The sequence below is a fragment of the Cucurbita maxima genome, unplaced genomic scaffold (genome assembly GCF_002738345.1).
Source record: "Cucurbita maxima cultivar Rimu unplaced genomic scaffold, Cmax_1.0 Cma_Scf00034, whole genome shotgun sequence".
NCBI classification, from domain to species: domain Eukaryota; kingdom Viridiplantae; phylum Streptophyta; class Magnoliopsida; order Cucurbitales; family Cucurbitaceae; genus Cucurbita; species Cucurbita maxima.
The window spans coordinates 1,286,091-1,308,360 of NW_019272050.1; the positions used below are offsets into that span (position 1 = coordinate 1,286,091).

Sequence of the window (22,270 nt, forward strand, 5' to 3'; positions counted from 1 at the left end):
ATGGAGAAGTTTACACATCCTTAGAATGAATGTTTCAGATATGAGATCTGACAATATCGGGTAACAGTAAGCTTGGGAAACTAAAATATTTATTTATTTTTGAAAAAATAAAAAGCTAATTGGGAAAAATCCAAAAGTTTCTGCAAAATATGGATTGAAATGAGAAGAAAAAAGTGGATATATTTTAAGAATCTTACAATTTTGGCACTGAAGTCTTTGATATTATAATATTTGGCGGACACTTTTAGTTTGCTCCCAATTCAAGCAAGCAATTATTTAATTATTGCCCATCTGATCCTCTTTGACTTTTCCTTACCCTCCAATGATTCTTTCTTCAATTTCGCTCTTAATTTTGTTCCCGAATCTCTTCCAAACACTAAACGCCACTCTTAATTTCCCCTCCTAAATGCACATTCTTCCAGACACCCTCTCTTATATTTTATATTTTAATCCTATATTTTATCCTTAATTTCAGTTTAGTCCCTTCATTTTTTTTTATTCCCATTCCCATCCCCATCACTTCAACTAATCCAACTTATATTATACCTAAAACAAAATATATATATATAAATTAGGAATTTTCAAAAAAGTGTTATAACTTTTTGTTTTTATACGTTACACCATCCAACTTTTTCTTATTGTATTCTATATTAGATTTGAAAAATAGATATTAATATAAATATTCTCGTAAGTTAAAAATTGATTTAAATTCATATTCTTTCGTTTAGTCAATTGTTTGTTTTATTTTAAATAAAATGCAAAAAAAGTGTGAATTAAAAATGGGTTATTAATTTTTTTAGTCGAATTTAGCGGTAAAATATGTAGTTCAATATGGTTTTATTAATCATGAAATGTATAATTACAATTAGATTTTTTTTTAGTTATTATTATTATTATTATTTATATCAATGGCTTTCTTACTTACTTAAATTTAAAAACAAAAGAATTAAAAATTAAAAATTAAAAAGCATAGTCTGCTCTGCTATATGCGTCAATGTAATCCAGTACGGCAGCACACAACTTTTGAAAATTACGTTGAAGACGAACCACAACGGTCCGATGGGATGATGAAGCACGATCAAGAAGATTGACGGCTGAGAGGGCTTCTTGGGTCAACGCTATTTTCACAAATTGATTCGGCTCGGAAAGCGTGCTAGAAAAGTGCATATATACGGAAAACCCTATCGAGGAACGACAGTGAGTCCTCCAAGAAGAATTTAATGCATTGATCTACTCTGTCAAAACGCTGCGTTTTACATTCTTGTTTTTTCTTTTTTTCTATTTTTAATTATCAAAAGGCATTATTTTCAAATTTACGTTCAAGAGTATTGGTTGTGTGCGGACAGGCTCTATGATGACTACGTGCATTCCATGATCATGGCCGTTGAAATGAGATCTGATTAACATGGAGCCCAATGACTGACAACAAAATGCCAAATTTCATTTCCAAAACTTTGCTTTTCTTAAAGGGAAAAAAGGGCTAAAATTATTCACTAAACAACACTACAATCCACAGTCATTGACCCACATCTCACGTTTCCTTTATTGTAATGTCATTCTCTCGGTTTGGAATTCATTAAAGTTCAAATTTTGTTGGTTAATCTCAGTTGTTTATCAAGTTCTTGACTTAGATTTTCATCACCCAGATACGATTTTGCTAAAAAAAATGGTGTAATGAAGAGGCAAAGGCTTAAAAGAAAGAAGGAACAGAATGGAATTGTTGATGGAATCGATTTGTAGGTACCAACTAACCAATTCAATACAAAAGGACAGATTCGAAAAGGAAAAGATGAAGAACATTTAATGTTTTGTCGAAGTGGCTTCAAAAATAGTGAAAGGAGTAATTGTTTGCTTTGTTGATCTGATTTGAAGAGATGTTTAGAGGGAAATTGGGTTACTGAGCTGCGGTTTCATTGTAAATGGCAATGCCTTCTCTTTGTCTTCAGTGACACATGATTTGCCCAGGGAAAAAGGGTAACGCCAGAAACCAAGAGATTTTAAAGTAAAAGGGAGGTTTCGATGCAATTATAGGCTTCAAGACCAAAACCCACCCTTCTCTTCTCTCCCTCTTCACGGGTTCGAATCCCAAATATGACTAAACTTCACTAGCAAATCTTTGTAGTTTCTGTGGGGAAGGGGTTCGTAATCTGAAGCCCATCCTGTTCTTCGTGTTCTTCGTGTTCTTCTTCTGGGTGTCTCCAATGAGGAAGCATGGATGGCAACTTCCTTACCATCCTCTCCAGGTTTCTATTTTCCCCTCACCCTTTTCTTTTTGCGTTCTACTATGCAACTAATTCATTCTGTGATTCTTGTTTAAGGTTGTTGCAGTTTCTGTGTTTCTAGCTCTGGGGTTTGCTTTTTATGTCTTCTTTGCTCCTTTTGTTGGGAACAAGATTTTTCAGTATGTTATGATTGGACTATATACTCCTCTTGTAAGCCATCACCACTCAGATCTATCCCTCATTTCGTCATTTGTGTATGATATTTGATGTTTCAATCCATGTTCTGTTCTTTGTGATCTAGATTACATGTGTGTTTGGTCTATATATTTGGTGTGCGGTAGCTGACCCGGCAGACACGGGAGTGTTCAAATCCAAAAAGTATGTCGATGTTCCTGATGAAGGGAAGTGTTCTCAGCAAAAAAGTTCTAAACTCGGTGGCGAATCCACGCATGATCCCAATGCTGCTGCCTCTGTGGATAAAGATGCAAATTCAAAGGACAGCCCTGCATCAAAGAAGCTGTCATGTCTTTCGTTGGTGTGCTTCCCTTGTGCATATGTATGCAATTGTTCGGGTTCGAACGAGGAACCGTCCGACCAAAACATGAGTGAAGATGGCATGTTTTACTGCAGTTTGTGTGAAGTTGAGGTGATTTAACTGTTAAAAGAGCTGTATTTTCAAGTGGATTGTTTGAGTGATCTAAGCTATGTTGTTGTTCAGGTTTTCAAGTACAGCAAGCACTGCAGAGTTTGTGACAAGTGCGTTGATCGGTTTGATCACCACTGCAGGGTAACAAAATGTCTGAATTTTCACCTCCTTTCCTTACTCAATCAAGTGCCACTGATTGTTCTTACAATTTGTTTACTTGTGGTTCTGCAGTGGCTTAACAACTGCATTGGCAGAAGGAACTATCGACAATTTTTCACCCTCATGGTTACCTCTCTCCTCTTGGTAAGTTCAATCCTCCTCTATGTTCTTACCTTTGTAACTGTCCGCTTTGACCCATTACGTATCGTCGTTAGTCTCACGAGTTTTAAAATGCATCTACTAGGGAGAGTTTTCCACACCCTTATAAGGAATGTTGTGAGTTCTCACAATCTACCCCCCTTAGGGGCCCAACGTCCTCGTTGGGGTGTCTGGCTCTCATACCAGTTGTAACAGCCCAAGTCCACCGCTACTTCGGCCCGTTACATATCGTCGTCAGCCTCATGGTTTTAAAACGAGTATACTAGGACGAGGTTTCCGCACCCTTATAAGAAATATTTCGATGTGGGATCTCACAATCTCCACCCCCTTAGTGGTCCAGCCTTCTCACTGGCACACCGCCCAGTGTCTAGCTCTAAAACCATTTGTAACACCCATTGTATCGCCGTTAGGCTCACGGTTTTAAAACACATCTACTAGGAATAGGTTTCCACACCCTTATAAGAAATGTCTCGTTCCCTTCTCCATCCAATGTGGGATCTTTCAAAAACCTCGGCCCTTAGATAACAGATAGTTTTTGTGATATGATGAGCTTTGGAAGAGCTATGCCTCTCAGCCATAGATAGATAATAACGATTTCTTGTTACCAATCATATGCTGTAATCCCTCGTAGCAACATGACAGCACCCCAAGACCATCCAACCAGAGTAAGGATTTATTTTCATCTCAGTTTCTTTTCAATTAGTTATTGACAGGTTTATACATGGTTTGTGCACCTTGGGCTTGAGATTGCAGCTTATTGTACAATGGTCCAGCGGAATCCTTGTGCTCATCTGCTGTTTTGTCGAGAAGAAACGGTTCTCTGTGGAAATCTCCTCCAAGTTGGGTAGCAGTTTTTCTTTGGCACCTTTCATTATTGTAGTGGTAAGTGGCTCTGACCATTCCCTGGCTTCTCTATTTGGCTAAACTTGAGCAACAATCTAAACTGATCCCTTCGTTTTCAGGCGGTTTGTACGATCTTGGCTATGATAGCAACATTGCCACTGGCTCAACTCTTCTTTTTCCACATCCTTCTCATAAAGAAGGCAAGTATAGCAAATACATATTTCGTTTTTTTGTGAGATCTCACATCGGAGAGGGGAACGAAACATTCTTTATAAGCGTGTGGAAACCTCTCCCTAGCAGACGCGTTTTAAAAGGAAAGACCAAAGAGGATAATATCAGTGAGCTTGGGCTGTCACAAATGGTATCAAAGCCAAACACTAAGCGGTGTGTTAGCGAGGACATTGGCCAAAAAGGGAGTGGATCGTGAGATCCCACATTGGTTGGAGAGGGGAACGAAACATTCCTTATAAGCGTGTGGAAACCTCTTCCTAGTAGACGCGTTTAAAATCATGAGGCTGATGGCGATACGTAACGGGTGTTGCTCGAGTGAAGGGATATATTTGGGGGATGTCATTATTTGGGATTAATTGCTTACATAACTACATTTGTAAACAGGGAATTACAACATATGATTATATCATAGCTCTAAGGGAGCAAGAGCAAGAACAGCAGGGAGGTGGTGGCCAACAAAGTCCTCAAATGTCTGTTGTCAGCTCATTAACTGGACTAAGCAGCGCAAGCTCGTTCTCGAATTTCCACCGAGGTGCATGGTGCACTCCCCCGCGCTTGTTTCTCGAGGATCAGGTAATTTAACTAGAAAATTCTCTTTCCGAAACATTCTTTATAAAGGTGTGAAAATCTCTTCTTAGAAGACGCGTTTTAGGAGAATGAACGTGTCTAATTATGAAAGATAATATGCGTTTTGTTTTCGTGTTTCAGTTTGATGTGATTCCACCGGAGACGGGGTCTGTTAGTTCGCTCGGAAAGAGGACGGTCAGCGAAGAAGCAACCAAGAAAAAGAACCCTGCTGCTGTGAGGATCAGTCCATGGACTCTGGCAAGACTAAATGGTGATGAGGTTTCAAAGGCTGCAGCAGAGGCAAGGAAGAAGTCCAAAATTCTGCAGCCTGTGGTTAGATCAGCAACACCTTCTGAACGTGAACCAGATAGCGGTTTTGGCAGTAGTGGTCGCCGAATCGTTTCACGACTCGAAAATAATAGAAGGCGAGGGAATAAACGTGTGCGACTTCCATCTGATCTACCTATGCAACACTTAACAAATGTTCCAGGAAAAGCTGTTGAAAAAGGTTTCTCTGGCACATCAACTAGTCTTGGTCCTCTTCAGCTTGAAGCACGCAGTGCTTTCCAAACAAGCCGAGCAATGTCGAGCTCGACCATGGCTGCGTCGTCTCCGGAGAGCAGTTTGGGGTCGCCTGACATCCATCCGTTCAGAATATCCTCCTCAGGAGCTGAAGAGTCTAAGAGAGTCACTGGCTTATTAGCAGCTAATGTAGCTGCTGCTCAAAAGGGACTTCCATTGTCGAGGTCGACTAGTGATGGATATGAAGCTTCGGGCGGAGAGGACAGCGACCGAGTTCCTTCAAGGATTGTTCAAAGACCGACAAGCTGGAACAACCTCTTGTATGGTTCGGAACAGGAAGAGAGGATTTCTCAACTGCAAGCATCATGTTCTAACCAGATTAACATGAGACATACCTGATTATGAGCACACCGAACATGTTCGTGTCGATATCGATGTGGTGCAAAGTCGATAATTCTTTGATTCTCCAGCCAAGGAATTCGAGCACCAATCAAATAACCTATTCTGTAAAGTGAAAATGTAGTCACAGAATCAAGGCATGGCAGAAGACATAGGAAAATGTAAAACTCGAGCTAGCCGATGCCAATCTCGACACTCGAATTTGTTAGTTTATTTCTTGCAATTCCCGGATTTGCTTTGTTTGATATAAACCAATTCCTTGGATTGCTTTTGTTGAAGTTGTGTTAGTTCCAACGATTGGATTCTTGTTTATCATTGGTGACGTATTTGATGAACTATGGACACCTTCAACACTTCATTTTGTAGACAAAACTGTCTTCAAGGAATGGTATACTAAACATCGTCTTTGTTTGTATGTTTACCTTGGTCGGGAAGTTTCAGGGAGGTCCAACTTTTTTAACAGTGCTGCGTGATCTTGACACGCTCACGACCAACCTCAAGGGGAATCAAGCCTCATATATATTTTTCGCCCTAGCTTTGTAGATTCATTGGACCTTAGGCAAGGTTTATCCTCACCAACCAAACATTGCTAGTGCAGAATCTAAGTTTAGATTCACTGGACATTGCTGGTACAGTGTTTGAATCAATAGAGAACCTTTTCTTGCAGAATCTAAGTTTATTTGACGACACACGCCGTCTGCACATGCATATTCAATCGTCTACGACACAACCGACTTGCCTCTACACTAGGCTAAGTCATTTGGCTCGACCTTGCCTCTACTCAGGGTCAAGGTCTCTTAATGCAATATCGAATCTAACGTGGTCAAGGTCTCTTAATGCAATATCGAATCTATCGTGCAGAGGAAGATGGGAGAGGAAAAATCAAATTGCAAGCAACAAGCAAGCATTGATTCTGATATTTAAAAGTTTAATAATTCAATTTTAAAAAATAGATTTGGACCCTCTTATTTTTTTAAAAATAAAAAAAGAAATAAAAAAGAATTAATAATTTGAATAAATTTTGTTTGAGGCGGATGCATGTCTTGTGAGGAGGACTGTCCCCGAAAGAGAGGCAACACAGATGACAGATTAAAGAAAGGTCGCGGAATTTGACGTCTGGATCCCAAAATCCCCTCCGAAATAGCCCTTTTCCCTCTCCATAGCCACACCACGCCCTTCCCCTTCTTTTCTTCTTCTTCTTCTTCTTTTTCTTCCCTCCGAAATCTTCTCTCTCTCTGAATTCCTCTTTTTCTCACCTCCCCAGATCTGATCCTTCTTGAATTTCCATTCGCCGCCCATTGCCGCTGCTTTTTCCGATGGGGTTCTTTCCCTTTCTGGTGGTTCTGTTGTTTTAGCGCCACCGGATTTAGGGTCTGGAAACTGGAAATGGAATTCTCTTCTTCCGTCGATTTTCCCGGAATCCATCGGGATACTCCTCCGACGGACAAGGAATGCCACGATTTGCGTTTGCAGACCGTGGCGTCAACAAAACCCTCTGACTCCGGGATCGAACCCGACAATCAATTCCACTCGATGAGCGCGTTGGAGATCTTGAGGGAAACGGTTCGGATTCTCCGCTACAATTCTACTGCGTTTGTGGTTATTGCCATTTTGCTTATTTGCCCTGTTTCCGCCGTCTTTTTATCCAATGTGTTAGTCGATGAGTCGACTGTCAAGATGCTGACTATCCGATTGGTATTAATAGCCAGGTCCAGTGGGCTCCCATTGATGCCCATGATCGAACATTCATGCCAGAGATTTGCCGAGTCGATTCTTTCCTCTGCAGTGTGCTTTCCTTTGTTCGTTACCTTTTCTTTGTTATCAAAAGCTGCTGTTGTTCATACGGTGGATTGTACATACGCCAAAAGAAGGTTCGAAGCAGGCCTGTTCCTCGCTTTAGTTCGTAATATATGGAATCGTCTTGTCACGACATATGTTTCTGTGTGTCTTGCGATTGTTGGGTGTCTTACAACGTTCTTGGTTCTGCTTGGTGCTGTTTGCAGTACTTTTTATGCATTGGGGTTTTCGCCTGATCTTATTATATCTGTTGCTGTGATTGGGGGGCTTGTGTTCTCTGTTATATTTGCTAATGCTGTCATCATCTGCAACATTGGGATTGTTATCTGTGTATTGGAAGATGTTGCAGGGCCAGGGGCATTGCTTAGGTCGTGTGTTCTTATTAGGGGTCAAACTCAAGTGGGGCTTTTGATATTTCTGGGATCCACAATTGGGACAGTGTTTGTGGAGGGATTGTTTGAGCATAGGGTTAAGACACTGAGCTATGGAGAAGGGTCTTCGAGGATTTGGGAAGGCCCTCTTTTGGTGGTTATGTATTCATTTGTTGTGCTTACTGATTCTGTGATGAATGCAGTTTTTTACTTCAGCTGCAGATCTTCAAGTATGGTGATATCAGACGATTCTGTTTTGGATGGATCAATTGGTATTCTTTCATTCGAATTGGATGATAGTTTCATAGATTGATTGATGGATTGAACATGGATACGAGAAACAATGGCGACCAAATTCTTTGTTGTTGTTCAAACGTGGCTGGAAATGATTTGAAAAACTGCATGAAGTTGGGGTAGGCGATGTGGGATTTTGGCCAAATTTGGGGTATTGTTCATTTTGGACACCATTTTTCTGCAATTGTTAGTGCTTGAAACATGAGCGGCAGCCGGCAGGCATCCACATTACAACAACTTATGAGGTCCGGCTTCCACCTTTCCTCTTCCATTGCCTTTAGAGCGCTTCTTCTTTCCCATTTTTGCTTTGCCATTTCTCAACCATGTGATGTTGTGAGTTATGATTCAGTGGCAATAATTTAGAAACCTTATCAATCTTGTGTAAGCTTTTTGTATCAAATTCTAATAGCCTTCTCCAGCAACACATTTATTTTACTTGCTTATTTTTGGACATCCTACTGAACAATACCGTTGTGTGGGTCCATTCCCTTACCCAATAGGATTAAGTGGGCTTCTAATCCACATCGAACATGGGCCAGGCCCAGCTATTTACTTTTGGGCTTCAGGTAAAAAGCCCACAATTCAAAGGCCCAAATAAGAAAAACTATTAATAGTCAGTTAACTTGAGCCCTATTAATAGCAAGTTACTTGAGCCCCCATAGTAACCTACTTAATTTGAGCCCAAAGAGTAGCCCAGTTAACTTCAGCCCAGATAGTAGCCCATTTAATTTGAGCCCAAATCTTAGCCCAGTTAACTAAAGCTCAGATAGTAGGCCAGTTAAATAGTAGCCCAGTTAACTTGAGCCCAGTTGGTTGGTAGTCCTAAGAGTAGTAGCCCAGTTATTATCGATCCATCACATTTACTTTTGGGCTTCAGGTCATAAGCCCAAAGTTCGAAGGCCCAAATAAGAAAAAACGAAGCAGATCAACGACGAAAGAAAGCCCATTATGGGTCCATCACATTTAGTTTTGGGCTTCAGGTCAAAAGCCCACAATTCAGAGTCCCAAATAAGAGAAAACGAAGCCGACGAACGACGAAATACATGGCTCGTATGCTCTGTACATTGCGAGAAGAAGAGAGACGAAAAGGAGGAAGAGCGCGCGTGGATCCAAATCTGACAGAGAGAGATGAAAGGAAAGTGGGAAGAGATGCGCGAATTGCGATGCGATGATGTGTGAGATTTGGAGGAAATGCGAGGGGGAGCGTTAGATAAGAGAGAGAGAGAGAGAGAGAGAGAGAGAGAGAGAGGTGTGTCCGATCAAATCAAGGGGCAAACGCAGAGCAGAGCAGAGCAGAGGCAGAGGCAGAGGAAAAGGACGAAGCGTCGATTGGATAGGTCTGAATGAAGAACGTGACTCTTCCTTGAAAACCGACGCAATGTTATGCCACAACAAAAGAAAACGTCATGTCGGAAATGGATAGCCCGTTGGCGCGATGCTCATGCTGACGCTGATGCCTATGCTGCTGCCTGATGCATTTGAAGCCTCCTTCAGAATAAGGTTCCATAACCGACACTAACGAATCTTGTTACGTATTATTACATTCACTCCTACTATTAACCTAAATTCGCCTCGATTTTCGTTTCTGTTTCTGATTTTGATTTTGATTTTGATTTTGATTTTGCGATATCGTGTTTTGAGTTGACATGATTGCCCTTTTTAACCTCACCTGAGCTCCGAGAAATTTTGACTGTTAGTTGGGGGAAGGACCTCTTAGCGAGCGGGTTGAAGAAGACAACCTACTCTTACTCTTCTTCTGCACAAATTTCAACACCATGTTCTCTAAACCTATAACGATATTTATGAAAAATATTATTTTTTTAGTGTATCTATAATTTAAAATATTAAATTATGCTAAAATATTAAATTATTGTTTGTGTGTAAATTCATTTCATTTTTTTTAAATAATATATATATATATTATATATTTTTAGTTGCTTACTATTGTAGAATAATAATTACATATAATTGACATAAAACACTTCGGTAATGGTTGAAACTTCAACCAAATAAATTATAACTATTTTTTATTGTTTATAAATACAAGAACATTTCAAAGAATTTTTAAAATGGGATTTTTACTATTTCAATTGGTTTTGGCTCAGGTTTTACTCTCTTAAAACGGTGTGAAAATCTTTCTATAACAAATACATTTTAAAACTGTGAGACTGATATAAATACACGGGTCAAAGTAGGTAATACATATTATAAGTGAAACTTTCACTCATTTTTTAGATGGGTAGAAAAGTATTGTGATGGAAGTTACACATCTGCTAATTTAGGGAATGATCGGAATATTAACTCCAATGGAATGAGAAGATTCGTGTTCGTCTAAAAGAAAGAAAGAATGATGCCAAAATTTGAGGGATGGGCAAGGTGGAGGTATGAATTGGGGGAGGGTCCCACAATGAGCTCAAAAGGGCTCAATAAATAAATTATAGTATTTTGTGTCTCGTCGGATTCAGAGGCCGTGCGGTACTTGAAAGTGGAGCTGACGAATGGTCCTTAATGGTGATGGAAAGCTGTAACCATACATACAGAGCCCCATAACATAACATAACATAAAATAAAATAAAATAAAATAAAAATTAAATTAAAGAACAAAAAGAAATTGTTATATTACTTTCCTTCCAAGACAAAATGGCAACTCCAAAAGGTCAGAACACTTCACTTCTTTCTCTGCTGCTTTTTGTTCTTCGGGATTGCATTGCTTTGCATGAGTCTGTACTGTCAGAGCTACATTTAACTTCTTTATTCATATTTTCGTGCCTCTCTTTTCCCCAAACTGCCCTTCTCTCTTTGCCTTCTGTCTTTTGCTTTGGGAGCTTTCTGCTGCTCTGTCAGTGTAAGAGGTTTGGACTTTTTCTGGGGTCAGTTTGGACAATTTGGATCGTCCAAAGGCTTGGGGAGCTTCTGCTCATCTGTAACAACACTTTATTGCTTTAATGAATATGATATCTTCTAAAAAGTTTGTTTTTCTTTTCTTTTTACTCTAACCTGATGGAGCCCCTCATAATAATAGGACAATAATTTATGAAGTGAAGAACTTCTGATTTAATCATACTTTGATAGAAACTACAACAAAAATCAACAGTAAAACATGAGTTTCTTAACATTTTCACTAAGTTTGGGTAGAGGCATTGTTTTTGGAGGGGCAGCTCGAGAGACGGTGTTAACGCCTCGAGTATGAGCCATGGAATAATCTGATCGTTCGAGGTAAAGTCTGCCTCGATAAGCGGCCAGATGAGCATAATATGCTGGAGGAACTAGTGAAACAGGCTTGGTGCACCTGTTATAAGTGTAGCATAAGTTGTAAACTAGCTTTTGTAGTTCATCAGAAGTGAAGTGGTTCTCATCACAGAGTACATGGTAATGTGTAGGCCTACTTGTTCCTTTAACGCCCCAATGGCTGCAGAGATAGAAATCGAACTCCTTCGGGTGCGTAATTACAGAATCGACAACCGTCCCGGGAGGAATATTTTCATCAAGAACCTCACTTTGATTCGACGAAGGATCGATTTTGAATGGGAACAATCTAGTGTGATGCCTCTTCTGAACCACAGCAAAAGTTATAGGAGGCTTGTAATTGTGGAATCTAGAGCAGGCTGCTTTAATAGCCTGCAATTCCTTTTGTAGAACTTTGTAGAACTGTGTTTCACTCACACCATCTCTGAAAAATATGATTCGCCGTGGTAGTTCGTTCAGTTCTTGATAAAATTCCTCCAGCAGCTCTTCGACCATTGCGCCAAGATCGACAATAATTTCTTGTCTGTGTGTTTGTGATCTCATTCTTGAGGCATACTTGTTTGCTGCTGGCCAATTCATGCTACCAACTACAGCAGCTACGGAGGGGCTAAAATCATCCAAGGGATGGGGATGAGTTACATCGGCGCCCATGAAGATCACAGGCTTGTCGGTTTGAAGCAGGCGAGGTACTTGGGAAGGTAATGAATTGTATAAAGCAACAGTGCAACCACCAACCTTGGCGTTAATCTTAAGAGCCAAGTTAGCCAAAAATTGGGAGCTTAACTTGGCAAGATTTGGATAGAGACAGCATTGACTTACAACGCCAATGCTCGTCTCAGCAATGCGTTTCAAATCTGCATAGCCTTTGTGTTTTCGTTCCATCACACAGATCAAGAGCTGAAGATTGTTAGATGCAGCTCCATGGATCATCTTAAGCTTAGATTCTAACAGTGAGACACTGTTAAGCACTTGTGTTGGTTCAAATTGAGGAGGGACGATTGTTTTACTGTTGAGAAATATGCCTAATTGTTCACATCTTCTAGAGAGCTGGTTAATGAATCTTGGAATGCTCAATCTCTGATCTGGGCTACTGCTGAAACTTATTAATCCCCATCTCTCAATTCTTGTTCCCTCGAAAACGTGACAATCAACGAGGTTCCACTGGCGGTCGGGACGGGAGGGAATAAGATCACGAATTTGGCCACCGTCGCCAAGCTTTAACTTGGGAGGTTGAAGAACTCTTCCATTTAATTTGGTCATTTCCCTTGAAACTTCGAGGCTGAATTCTCGTCCATGGATGCCACTGTCAGCCAAAAGAAAACATTATCAGAAAGTGAATATGAAAATCAAACAACATTCCATAGCAAATTCTCTGAGGAGCTTCAAAATTAACCTGTTTGGCCCAAGAGGACCTTGCATGACACCATCTATATTAGCTTTCCTTTCCTTTGGCCTCTGGCAGCCCATCTTAAGCATTCTTGCGGTCTGTTTGTCCGAAAGCTTCCCGAGAAACTTCTGTCCTTCACAAATCATACAAAGCTCCATAGGAAGATAACATGGCTTACTCCTACTAATCTGCAAACAAGGCAAATTCCTGTATTGAATATCATAGTTGTAATGATCTTTGAAGTACCCCACCAATCTTAGATTCTTCCCATTCCTATCAGCAAACCAGAGACCCTCAGTAGGTTCATCTGTTAGGCCATAAACTCTATATCTTTGAACACTCTCTCTATGACAAACAAAAACTCTGATATGCTTCAAAGCCTTCTCCACTTCTCTCCTTTCTTCGATGTTTAGGCCTCTTGTCTTCCTTTGAGTAAGGTCTCTAAGACAATCAAGACGCTTCTGCAAATAAGGAATAACTCCAATACTTTCATGGAAAGCAGTGACAGAGCAATCTACATTCATAGCCAAGCCTTGCTGAGTGGGTCTAAGGCTTTGGAAAAAGCCTCTCAAACCAACAACGCCTCCCCCAATTTCTTTGGCTCCCCATGCTGAACTTGAATACAGAGATCTTCCCACAGTGATGCATTTCTCATTTGGACCTTCCCTCATTACAACATCTAAAGCATGAAGATAATCCTGAGGAATTGGAATCCAATCATCTCCTTCATTAGTTAAGTATCTATTCAGTTCCATCCCATCAAATTTCGAGACAAGTTTAATGCTTATCCTGAAGAGTTTGAATTCTTGTTTATGTTGAATCTCTCCTCCAGGAACTTTCATTTTGCTGGAGGGAATTGGAAGGCTGACATAGAACTCAAGCCTATCTTGTACAAACTCAATTGGGCTGTAAAGATTCTTGCGGCCATCATAGGCAGGGGAGGCCCCAGAGAGCAAATCCGAGTTCTCCTCTACAAGCTTTTGTTTGATCATTCTGGCAACTTCTTTTGAAGGGTTAGGAGAGATTTCTACATTGTAATGGTAAATTCGTTGAGAAGGGTCAAATTTGACTAAGAAATGGTTGGCTAAAAGAGGAATAACAGGCCCTTCTACACCTCCAGAATCTGGTCTACTCGCAGCCACTAATACCTCTGGTTTACTTTCACTCACCTTTCCATTTCCTCCTTTATGTGGTAAACTGCTTTTCAGTCGAAGCCCTTTTGAAGCTGAATGAATGCACGTGTTCAAGGAACAAAAACATAACAAAAAAATGTCAGAATGGTTACAATCCCCACCCAGTTCAAGAACTGTGGAAATGCAGAAGCCAAGGGTTTCCATAATCATGGAAAACAGAGAAGAAAAAAGAAAAAACCAAGGGTTTCCATAGAGTTTTACCTGGGGAAATCTTTAATATTGGGACATGGGTATCAGCGGTGGCCGCAAGAGGAGGGTTATTGAGCTTGCAGGAAGGCTTCTGCGAGTGGGGTTTTGGTCTAGTGGCTCTATTAGTAGGAAGCGGAGGAGCTAGTGCGAGCTGCAGAGGAATAGGAGGAGGAAGAGGAAGGGGAAGGGGAAGAATAAGAGGATAGCATGTTTGGAAGTGGTTTTGGTTACAAAAGGCATATTGATTTGAGTACTGCCATAGCTGGTGATGCTGATATTGGTGATGAACATGGTGGTGGTGGTGGTGGTGGTGATGAGGGTTAATCCTGGGTTTGAAACTCCCAGTTTTGTTGTTGCATTTGCTGGTAGCATTAGGGTGTTCTGACTGTTCCATGATGCGATTAAGAGTGAGATGGTTTCATGCGCAAGAATGAGAAAGAGCAGTGCTGAAATACAACAGTGAGAGAGAAAGAGGCTGTGTTTTTTATTTCTTTATATGCACTGAAAGGTATCTCAGTCTCTGCTGGGACTGTAGTTGCTGTTGCAGAAAGAAGAGAGAGAGAGAGAGAGAGAGAAGGGTTTAGTTCCTTAAGGTTCAATATGTCTGGGCCTGATGGAGGTTTTATGCTGGTTTGTATATCTGGAAAGGAAAAGGGTGGAGGGTGGGGTATAGGTTATGGTGTAAAGTTGGAAACTTGGACGCATGGGATTGGGATGGACTTGGTATCTCTATCTCTCTACCCCTACTCATGAGCTATGGGAATTGTTTGTTTTCATGATCTAGTAAACCAAAAGCTAGGATCTCTTTGGAATAAAATAATGAAAAAGGTACCTTTCTTTAATCCTTAGCCAATATTGATGTTGCTCTTTTATATTAGAATCGGACACCGGACAATTTGCTAATGAAGAAGTTGAGCTTCAAAGAGATGAATATGAGGCAGTGTACCAGCAAAGATGCTTGGCCCCAAATAGTGGTGGATTGGTGGGTCTCACATCGATTGAGGTAGGGAACGAGTGCCAAAGAGGACGTTGAGCCCCAAATGGTGGTGGATTATGAGATCCCACATTAATGTTGGGGAGAATAATGTTTTATAAAGGTGTGGAAACCTTTCTTTAGCCGACCCGTTTTTAAAACCTAAAAGAAAAACTCAAAAAATGCAATATCTATTATTTGTGGATCTAGGTTGTATCAATAAAATATTTAAAAGTTTGAATCTTTCTATTTCTACCTTTTGTTTAACCGAAAATAATAAATTTTAAATTTGAACCAGTAATAAACTTGTTTGATTATTTTTGTTCAAACGGAAAAAAGATATCTATTTTATTAATTGTATAAGTATTAACTTTTGGGACATAAATAAACTAAGACTAGTCAATTCATTATACCTTAATAAGAGTTTGTACTTCACACTTTTTTAATGAAATGATTTGTAATCAATTCTAACTTAGAGAGCAAATATGACCCACAATTATAGATATTGGCTTCATTTTATATGAACCATCATATCTTCATTTCTATCATGAAAGAGAGAAATATTCTTCAATTTTTTTTACACAAAGAAAGAAATGTATTTTTCATCTAAATACGATACAATTAAATTTTAAGAGGGAAAATGAACTTCGAAATGAAGTTTAATTTGAAACCAACCATAAATTGAGACTATTAATAAATAACACATGAATTGAAAATTTTAGTTATATCCTTAAACTCTATAAAATTTCAAATACTTCAATATTTTAAGAATCTTTCATAAATAAATAAATAAAAAAGAAAGAGGTTGAGACAAATTAATTCGAATTTTGTATAAATTATACTAATTTTTCATTTGTGTGAATAAGCTTAACCAATAATTATCTGGAAAAGACAAAAATGAGTGGAAGTTGTTTAGCCAAAATTGGAAGTTTTGTGGGTCCATTTGTAGCAGTATGAAACAGTGGGAAACAAGTGAAAGGCAACAGAATATGTATAATCAAAGAGGGTGAATGGTACCTGATTTTGACATTCAATTTGCTTCTGAGTATCCAACAATAGTTTGTGATTTGGATTATCATCACCAAACAGTCCTCAAGACAAATGACAATACACAGAGAAAAGTAGAAGCTGAGTGGTTAGCCATAATAATAATACATGAACCAAGCCTGAATCACTTTAAAAAGAATAAGAACAGGGCTCGATGCCACATGGTGTGATGCATGTTACCTTCGGTTTTTTAAGTATTTGAAACGCAGAATAAAGGATGTTCCAACTATGGCGACAATGATAACAGCAATTTGATCCCCATTTTTCTTGGCTTTCGGTCGGATCAGCCAACATTTTAGGCTTTGCTTGACCTGACAAGGAAAGTCATTACAAGTCTAAGTCAATCAAATCACAGGAAAAATGCACCTTAAGTTCTTCTTTTGTGGGGGTAATGATCAATTTAAGAACACATAATGATTATTGTTGCTGATACAGAAGAATTTACCTGTAGCTTATGATAACTTCAAGTGGAAAGGGGTGGTCTCATGAATGGACCAAAGTTGAACACACCTGAACTGGTTCTCATAATCTTTGGGAAAAATAATACAAGTGCTGCTGCTGCTGATCAAGATCATAAGGCTCAACTCAACTTATTCATATCGTTCAACAGGAAATACGTCTCTCTTATTCAGAAACATTCTTAATGGCTACACCTAATTAACTACTTGGATGTATCTGTTTTGTTGGGGTTTCAATCTAAATATTCTGCATTGGAAAACGAGCAAACTAATTTACCAACGAGGTTTATGTGTCTTCCAAATGATTGTTTTTTTCTTTGCCATTGGAGAAATAATCTTTATCTAAAAATAAGGAGTCAATGACTTGGAGAATGAAGCAAAGATCATAATCTCACACGTTGAAATGACGTGGAGAAATAGTTTTGATGAATGTAGAAACTTACACTGTGAGATGACACGTCGGTTGGAGAGGAGAACGAAATATTTCTTACAAGAATGTGGAAACTTCTTCTTAGTAGACACATTTTAAAACCTTGAGCAGAAGTCTTTGAAGGGAAAGTCCGAAAAGGACAATATCTACTAGCGGTGTGTTTGAGCTATTACAAATAGTATCAGAGTCAGTGTGCTAGCGAGGACACTACGACCTCAAGGATGGTGGACCATGAGATCCCATGTCGATTGGAGAGGAGAACGAAACATTGCTTATAAAAGTGTGGAAACCTCTCCCTAATTTAGTCTAAAATCTCGAGAGGAACCCTTGAAGGGAAAGCTAGCAGGCTTTTACTCTTATAGAGAGGGACAAAGAGTTTTTTTTTTTTATGTACATTTTTCTTAGTGGATTTTGAATGGGTAGAGTTCAATCAAAGTCATAGATACATAAGGAAAAAGATAGAGGTCGGACAGGACACTGGAATGGAAAAAAAAGACTTAAATGGTACGATCCCTCCATCACCCCCAAAATGAAAAGGACAATTTATTGAGATGCTTTTAGCAGTTATCCGCTCCAACAAAAGAGATGAGTTCTACAAAAGAGATGAGTTCTATGAATACATTGTAGTGATAAAATACCAACCAACAAAAGTAAGATACATTAGTCCTATGAATACATTGTAGTGATATAGAATGGGTAGTAGATAGGCCATAAAATCTAGATTCTAACCAAAGGACAGCCCAGTTAATTAGTACCAAGCAATGGATGTGATTGTGTTTTTCACTGTGACCCCCCGGGCCAAAAGAAGACAGAAGTAGAAGCCATTAATGGTGGAGTTAGCAATAATGATGTTTTAGACCTACGAAAAGCAATAAAAAATAATGATATGTGAACAGTCAAAACACTGTGGCCCTCATGAATGACTTGAGCTGGATCGTCTATTATACTTTCTGTCCATGCATTCAGAAATAGCTCAAAAATAAAAAAAGAGAATCTGGTTGAATTAAAAAACGAGAGGGAATCAGTTGTTGGGTACTGTTTAGTAGACAAGACTCCATAAGAACAAACATAGCAAATTTAAGCCTTTGTTTCCTTCACGTTGCCCTACTCTTAATAGTTAATTACGAAGCTACAGAGGATGCTTCAATAATGCACTACTCTGCAATAGTATTCTAATACCACTGTTTGGAATTCCAATTAAATGTACATTGTAAACAGTATCTCCATGAATAATTTATTTGCCTATTCTAATATTCAAACAATGGACTATAGGTTGAGAGTTTCGATGATTTTTTTGGTGTAGAATAATATTGACTCATCGTGGAAAGTTGGGGAGCTAAGAAGAGCCTTCCATTTGTTAATAATCATTAGAAGGCTGAAACTACAAAGGAATTCAGTATGATTTGTGCACCGCCAAGAGGCACTGTGTTGCAAAAAGACATAAAAGGAGCTGTCTTTATCTTCAAAATCCTAGTTGTCCGTAACGGCTACACTCACCGATAATAGATATTGTCTGTTTTGGTCCGTTACATATTGTTATTAGCCTCACGGTTTTAGAATGCGTCTACTAAGAAGAGATTTTCACACTCTTATCTTCTCCAGTTGATATGAGATTTCATATGGTCCTTTCTCATCCAAGAACTCGAAAGAAGGGAACGTGTTGCACAACGGCGAAGGACTTTTACCTTGCCGCCAACGAAACTACCATCAAGCATCTCTGAAAGCCAGTTATCAATCTTTTTGAGCAGGCAGAAAACAACCCCAAACTACTTAAGCAACCCGAAACAAAGAGAAAGAAACCAGAAACACAACATTACTAGGCAACCATAATAGCATGTTAAGTGCACCACACAGCCAGCTTTCATATGCAATTCCAACATAAGACATGTAGTCAAGCAACAACCTGGTTTTCCTGATACAAGTTTCTTTCTGCATGTGAGAAAAGAAGAGGAAGGGTGGAACGAACATTTGAAGCTCGGAATGTAATAGCTCAAGCTCACCGATAGCAGATATTGTCTTCTTTGGACTTTTCCTTTCGAGCTTTCTCTCCGTTTTTAAAACACGTCTGTTAGGGAGAGTTTTCCACACCCTTATAAAGAATGTTTTGTTCCCCTCTCTCATCGACGTGAGATCTTACAATCCACCCCTTTCAAAGTTCAGCATCCTCGCTGGCACTCGCTCCTCTCTCTAATAGTTCCACACCTTAGTTTGCTTGTCCCAACTGTATGAGAGAGATATGTTGAAGGGGTGATACTCTATGAACAACTTCTTAACGCTGTCATTGATGCCTCTCCCAGAAGAAGCAGGAATTGCACAAACTAAGATTGCAAACTAATGAAACAGGCTATCAAACTCAAGCACGCATTAAAGAAGCTAAGATAATAGGTTTGTTTTCAAAGATGGACCATTCCTTCCAAAATACAACCGTTGATCGTTTATTTATTGCAGAATGCAGAGATTATTGATACCCCAAAAGAAGGGAGTTAATAAGAACACAGACACCACATCACACAAAGCAGACCCTCAATTCCAAAAGAAAAAAGCAAACCAATGCCTACCTCTGGTCTCATTTCCACATTCTTTTCTCCAAAAAAAGCTGGTAAAAGGGGGAATAGTACACATAAAAGAAAAAAAAGAGATGGGATTCAATCAATCACACAACCAAGTAATACACCTTTTTTCTTTGCTATCAGTTTCTTTGCCTTGAAAGGGACACATACACTAAATGAGCTCTTGCTTTCCTAGTCATTTCTTCGTCCTTCTTAGTTTCTACTGTACAAATTCCATAATTCCATAATTCTTCAAGGAGAATATCGATGAAGAAATTTGTTGTTGATAAAACTGAATTCAGAAAATGTCCCTCTCAGTCTCAAATTCCACCATACAATGGAATAGTAAAACAACTGCCTGAATAAATTCTTGATTACCTGAAAGTTGCAATTAGCAGAGGGTATTGATCTTTCTAGGTTGAAATCATTTTATGCTTAGTTTTTCCTAAAGCAACCAAGCTTGGTATGTAGATGCCTTAGTAAGCCGGTTTTTTCCTCCGTATGGAATATTGCATAATTTATTCCCACAGACGTCAGACGTACAGAGACTACCATTGCCGCAGAAGTAAAATTTAAAGCCTGGGCAACGATACGCTAAATAATAAAAATGCCGATTGCAGAAAAGCAAGCAAGAATATTACCTTGCCTATGAACAAAAACACTCAAGTTTCAGAGGACCAAAAAAGATATCCACAAGTATCTGTGTATACTTTTTCTGCAGTTGCAAACACGAGACCGATTTGCTCCGCAAATTTACTAGTCCAACGAACAATTAAATGCGCACTACGAGAAATTCGCAATCGCAAGAAAAAATATACATCGAACTCCAGTAGTACACTCCCTGAGCAAACCTAGGGAATTTTCAAGTCCAAGAACAGAAATGCACTTCCGTGACGAAAAACAGCAAATGAAAATAAGAAAAAAACGATCGAACAGAGTAACTGATGAACAAAAATGGTTAAGGAGGGAGTAGAATCTCAAACCTTCCGCGGATTCTGTAAGAAACCGGCATGAATCGTATGCAACCTCACTCAGTAGAAGACGATGAATAACTAAGCCGTAACCTATAATTCGAGTTCGGTTGGTGGTTGACTAAAACTCAAAATATTCACTTCCCTCAATTCCCGGGAACAGATGTTATAAACAAGAAAAAGCCTGCGAGTGAATTAAGACTTCACTATAACGAAACTTACAGAGAAGATAGAATCAAAAATTTATGAGCGTTTTATAGGATTTAAAATAGATATTCAAGAATCAGTTACATTTTAAGCACGAGAAGCAGAACGTGTTCTAATACTGATATTAGAGGGGCCGCGCGAACGCAGGCCCCCACTGCCACAAATTATGACGTAGGCTCTGCCACTTTGGGAAGACCTTAGGCGGGCACCCCTCCTAAGTGCAATGGAGGTCACCAACCAAGGCCATGGGCCTTACTGTTCGCCCATTGACCCCGTCCAGGTAAGTATGTTTCTAAGGCCCTAGTTCCTTTCTTTATATAATGCATCTAACCTCTTTCCATCTCAGTGTTTTCGATGTGGGACAAATTTAGTGTAGCTTCTATTAACGTGAAAATGGGCTTTTGAACTTTTTCATGGGCCGAAGGTTTGAATCCATAGACATTTTCAGCTACATTTATTTAAAGGAAAGACAAAAATAGCTACATAAATAGTGGCTCCATTAAAAATTGTGTTGATATTTAATTATAACTAAAATATTAAAATTTTACAAAATTATAAATAATACTAAATATCCACTTAAACAAAATGAAATTAGAAGGAACCTAACGGTCAACCATATATATTATATATTAAGGTGGAATGTAAATTTTACCCGTAAATGGAAAAATATTTAAACATTTTTTTACTATCTGACAAAGTCGATTCATTAAATATATTTATTTTCTTTTAAAAGTCTAATTTTTAATTTAAATAATTATATTATTACTATCTATTATTATTATTTTTAAGTATAATGGAATTGTGTAGGTGGTAATTGTCTATTTTTGAGTGAGTAATTAGTATTTCATTTCATTCACTAATATATGTCTATATTGTTTATTTATTTTTATGTGAGATTATTATATTTATAGTTTATAGAATAAGATAGTGAGATGACCAATTAGAGTATCGGGCATTAAATTGACTATAAGATAATTAAATCGACTATGAGATAATATTAAGTAATTTTCAAACTTTATTTCATTTATCATCCGACCTAATAAATAAATTCTAATGGTATTTTTATTTTTATTAATTTAACTATATCTTAATCGAGATTCGTGGTTTGTCTTCTTTGTTATTTGCCCCCTCCCAATTATAATGGCAAAATTAATATTAAAATGATTTTTTCTAGATTTATGACATTTTGTTATGCACGGGATCATTGGATATGTATGAGTCACGACTCATGCTTGTCTCCGCCGCCATATATTAAGAAAATTTTAAAATTGTTAAGAACTTGCCAATTAATTTTACATATTAATGAATTCATATATATATAATATGTGATTTATTTAACAAATAAAAAGCTTTTGGATTTTACTGGTTTTTTTTTTTTTTTTTTTTTTTTTTTTTTTTTTTTTTTTTTTT

General features: G+C 38.5%; 3 protein-coding genes, 1 long non-coding RNA gene and 1 other non-coding gene across 5 annotated transcripts; 2 read left to right on the forward strand and 3 right to left on the reverse strand.

Moving 5' to 3' along the window:
* Positions 1 to 1,694: 1,694 nt before the first annotated feature.
* On the forward strand, positions 1,695 to 6,106 carry LOC111467639 (probable protein S-acyltransferase 22). The gene is made up of 9 exons (XM_023112606.1): positions 1,695 to 2,243; positions 2,319 to 2,432; positions 2,524 to 2,868; positions 2,941 to 3,009; positions 3,100 to 3,171; positions 3,940 to 4,068; positions 4,149 to 4,229; positions 4,645 to 4,833; positions 4,969 to 6,106. The coding sequence occupies exons 1-9, from the start codon at positions 2,202 to 2,204 to the stop codon at positions 5,746 to 5,748; spliced, it is 1,821 nt and encodes a 606-aa protein (XP_022968374.1). The 5' UTR covers positions 1,695 to 2,201; the 3' UTR covers positions 5,749 to 6,106.
* A 691-nt stretch (positions 6,107 to 6,797) lies between these two features.
* LOC111467787 lies at positions 6,798 to 8,634 on the forward strand. Its single transcript, XM_023112856.1, has one exon. It carries the CDS (start codon positions 7,135 to 7,137, stop codon positions 8,227 to 8,229), a length of 1,095 nt encoding a protein of 364 aa, XP_022968624.1. The 5' UTR covers positions 6,798 to 7,134; the 3' UTR covers positions 8,230 to 8,634.
* Positions 8,635 to 11,226: 2,592 nt separating this feature from the next.
* LOC111467438 (protein argonaute 7-like) lies at positions 11,227 to 15,036 on the reverse strand. Its single transcript, XM_023112337.1, has 3 exons — positions 14,238 to 15,036; positions 12,850 to 14,068; positions 11,227 to 12,759 (listed from the first exon to the last, which is right to left on the reverse strand). The coding sequence occupies exons 1-3, from the start codon at positions 14,617 to 14,619 to the stop codon at positions 11,298 to 11,300; spliced, it is 3,063 nt and encodes a 1,020-aa protein (XP_022968105.1). The 5' UTR covers positions 14,620 to 15,036; the 3' UTR covers positions 11,227 to 11,297.
* Positions 15,037 to 15,275: 239 nt separating this feature from the next.
* On the reverse strand, positions 15,276 to 17,127 carry LOC111467442. Its single transcript, XR_002714554.1, has 4 exons — positions 16,691 to 17,127; positions 16,426 to 16,556; positions 16,216 to 16,289; positions 15,276 to 15,360 (listed from the first exon to the last, which is right to left on the reverse strand). It is a non-coding gene; the product is annotated as an uncharacterized LOC111467442 (long non-coding RNA).
* Positions 17,128 to 20,986: 3,859 nt separating this feature from the next.
* LOC111467818 lies at positions 20,987 to 21,148 on the reverse strand. The gene has a single exon (XR_002714611.1). It is a non-coding gene; the product is annotated as a U1 spliceosomal RNA (small nuclear RNA).
* Positions 21,149 to 22,270: the final 1,122 nt, after the last annotated feature.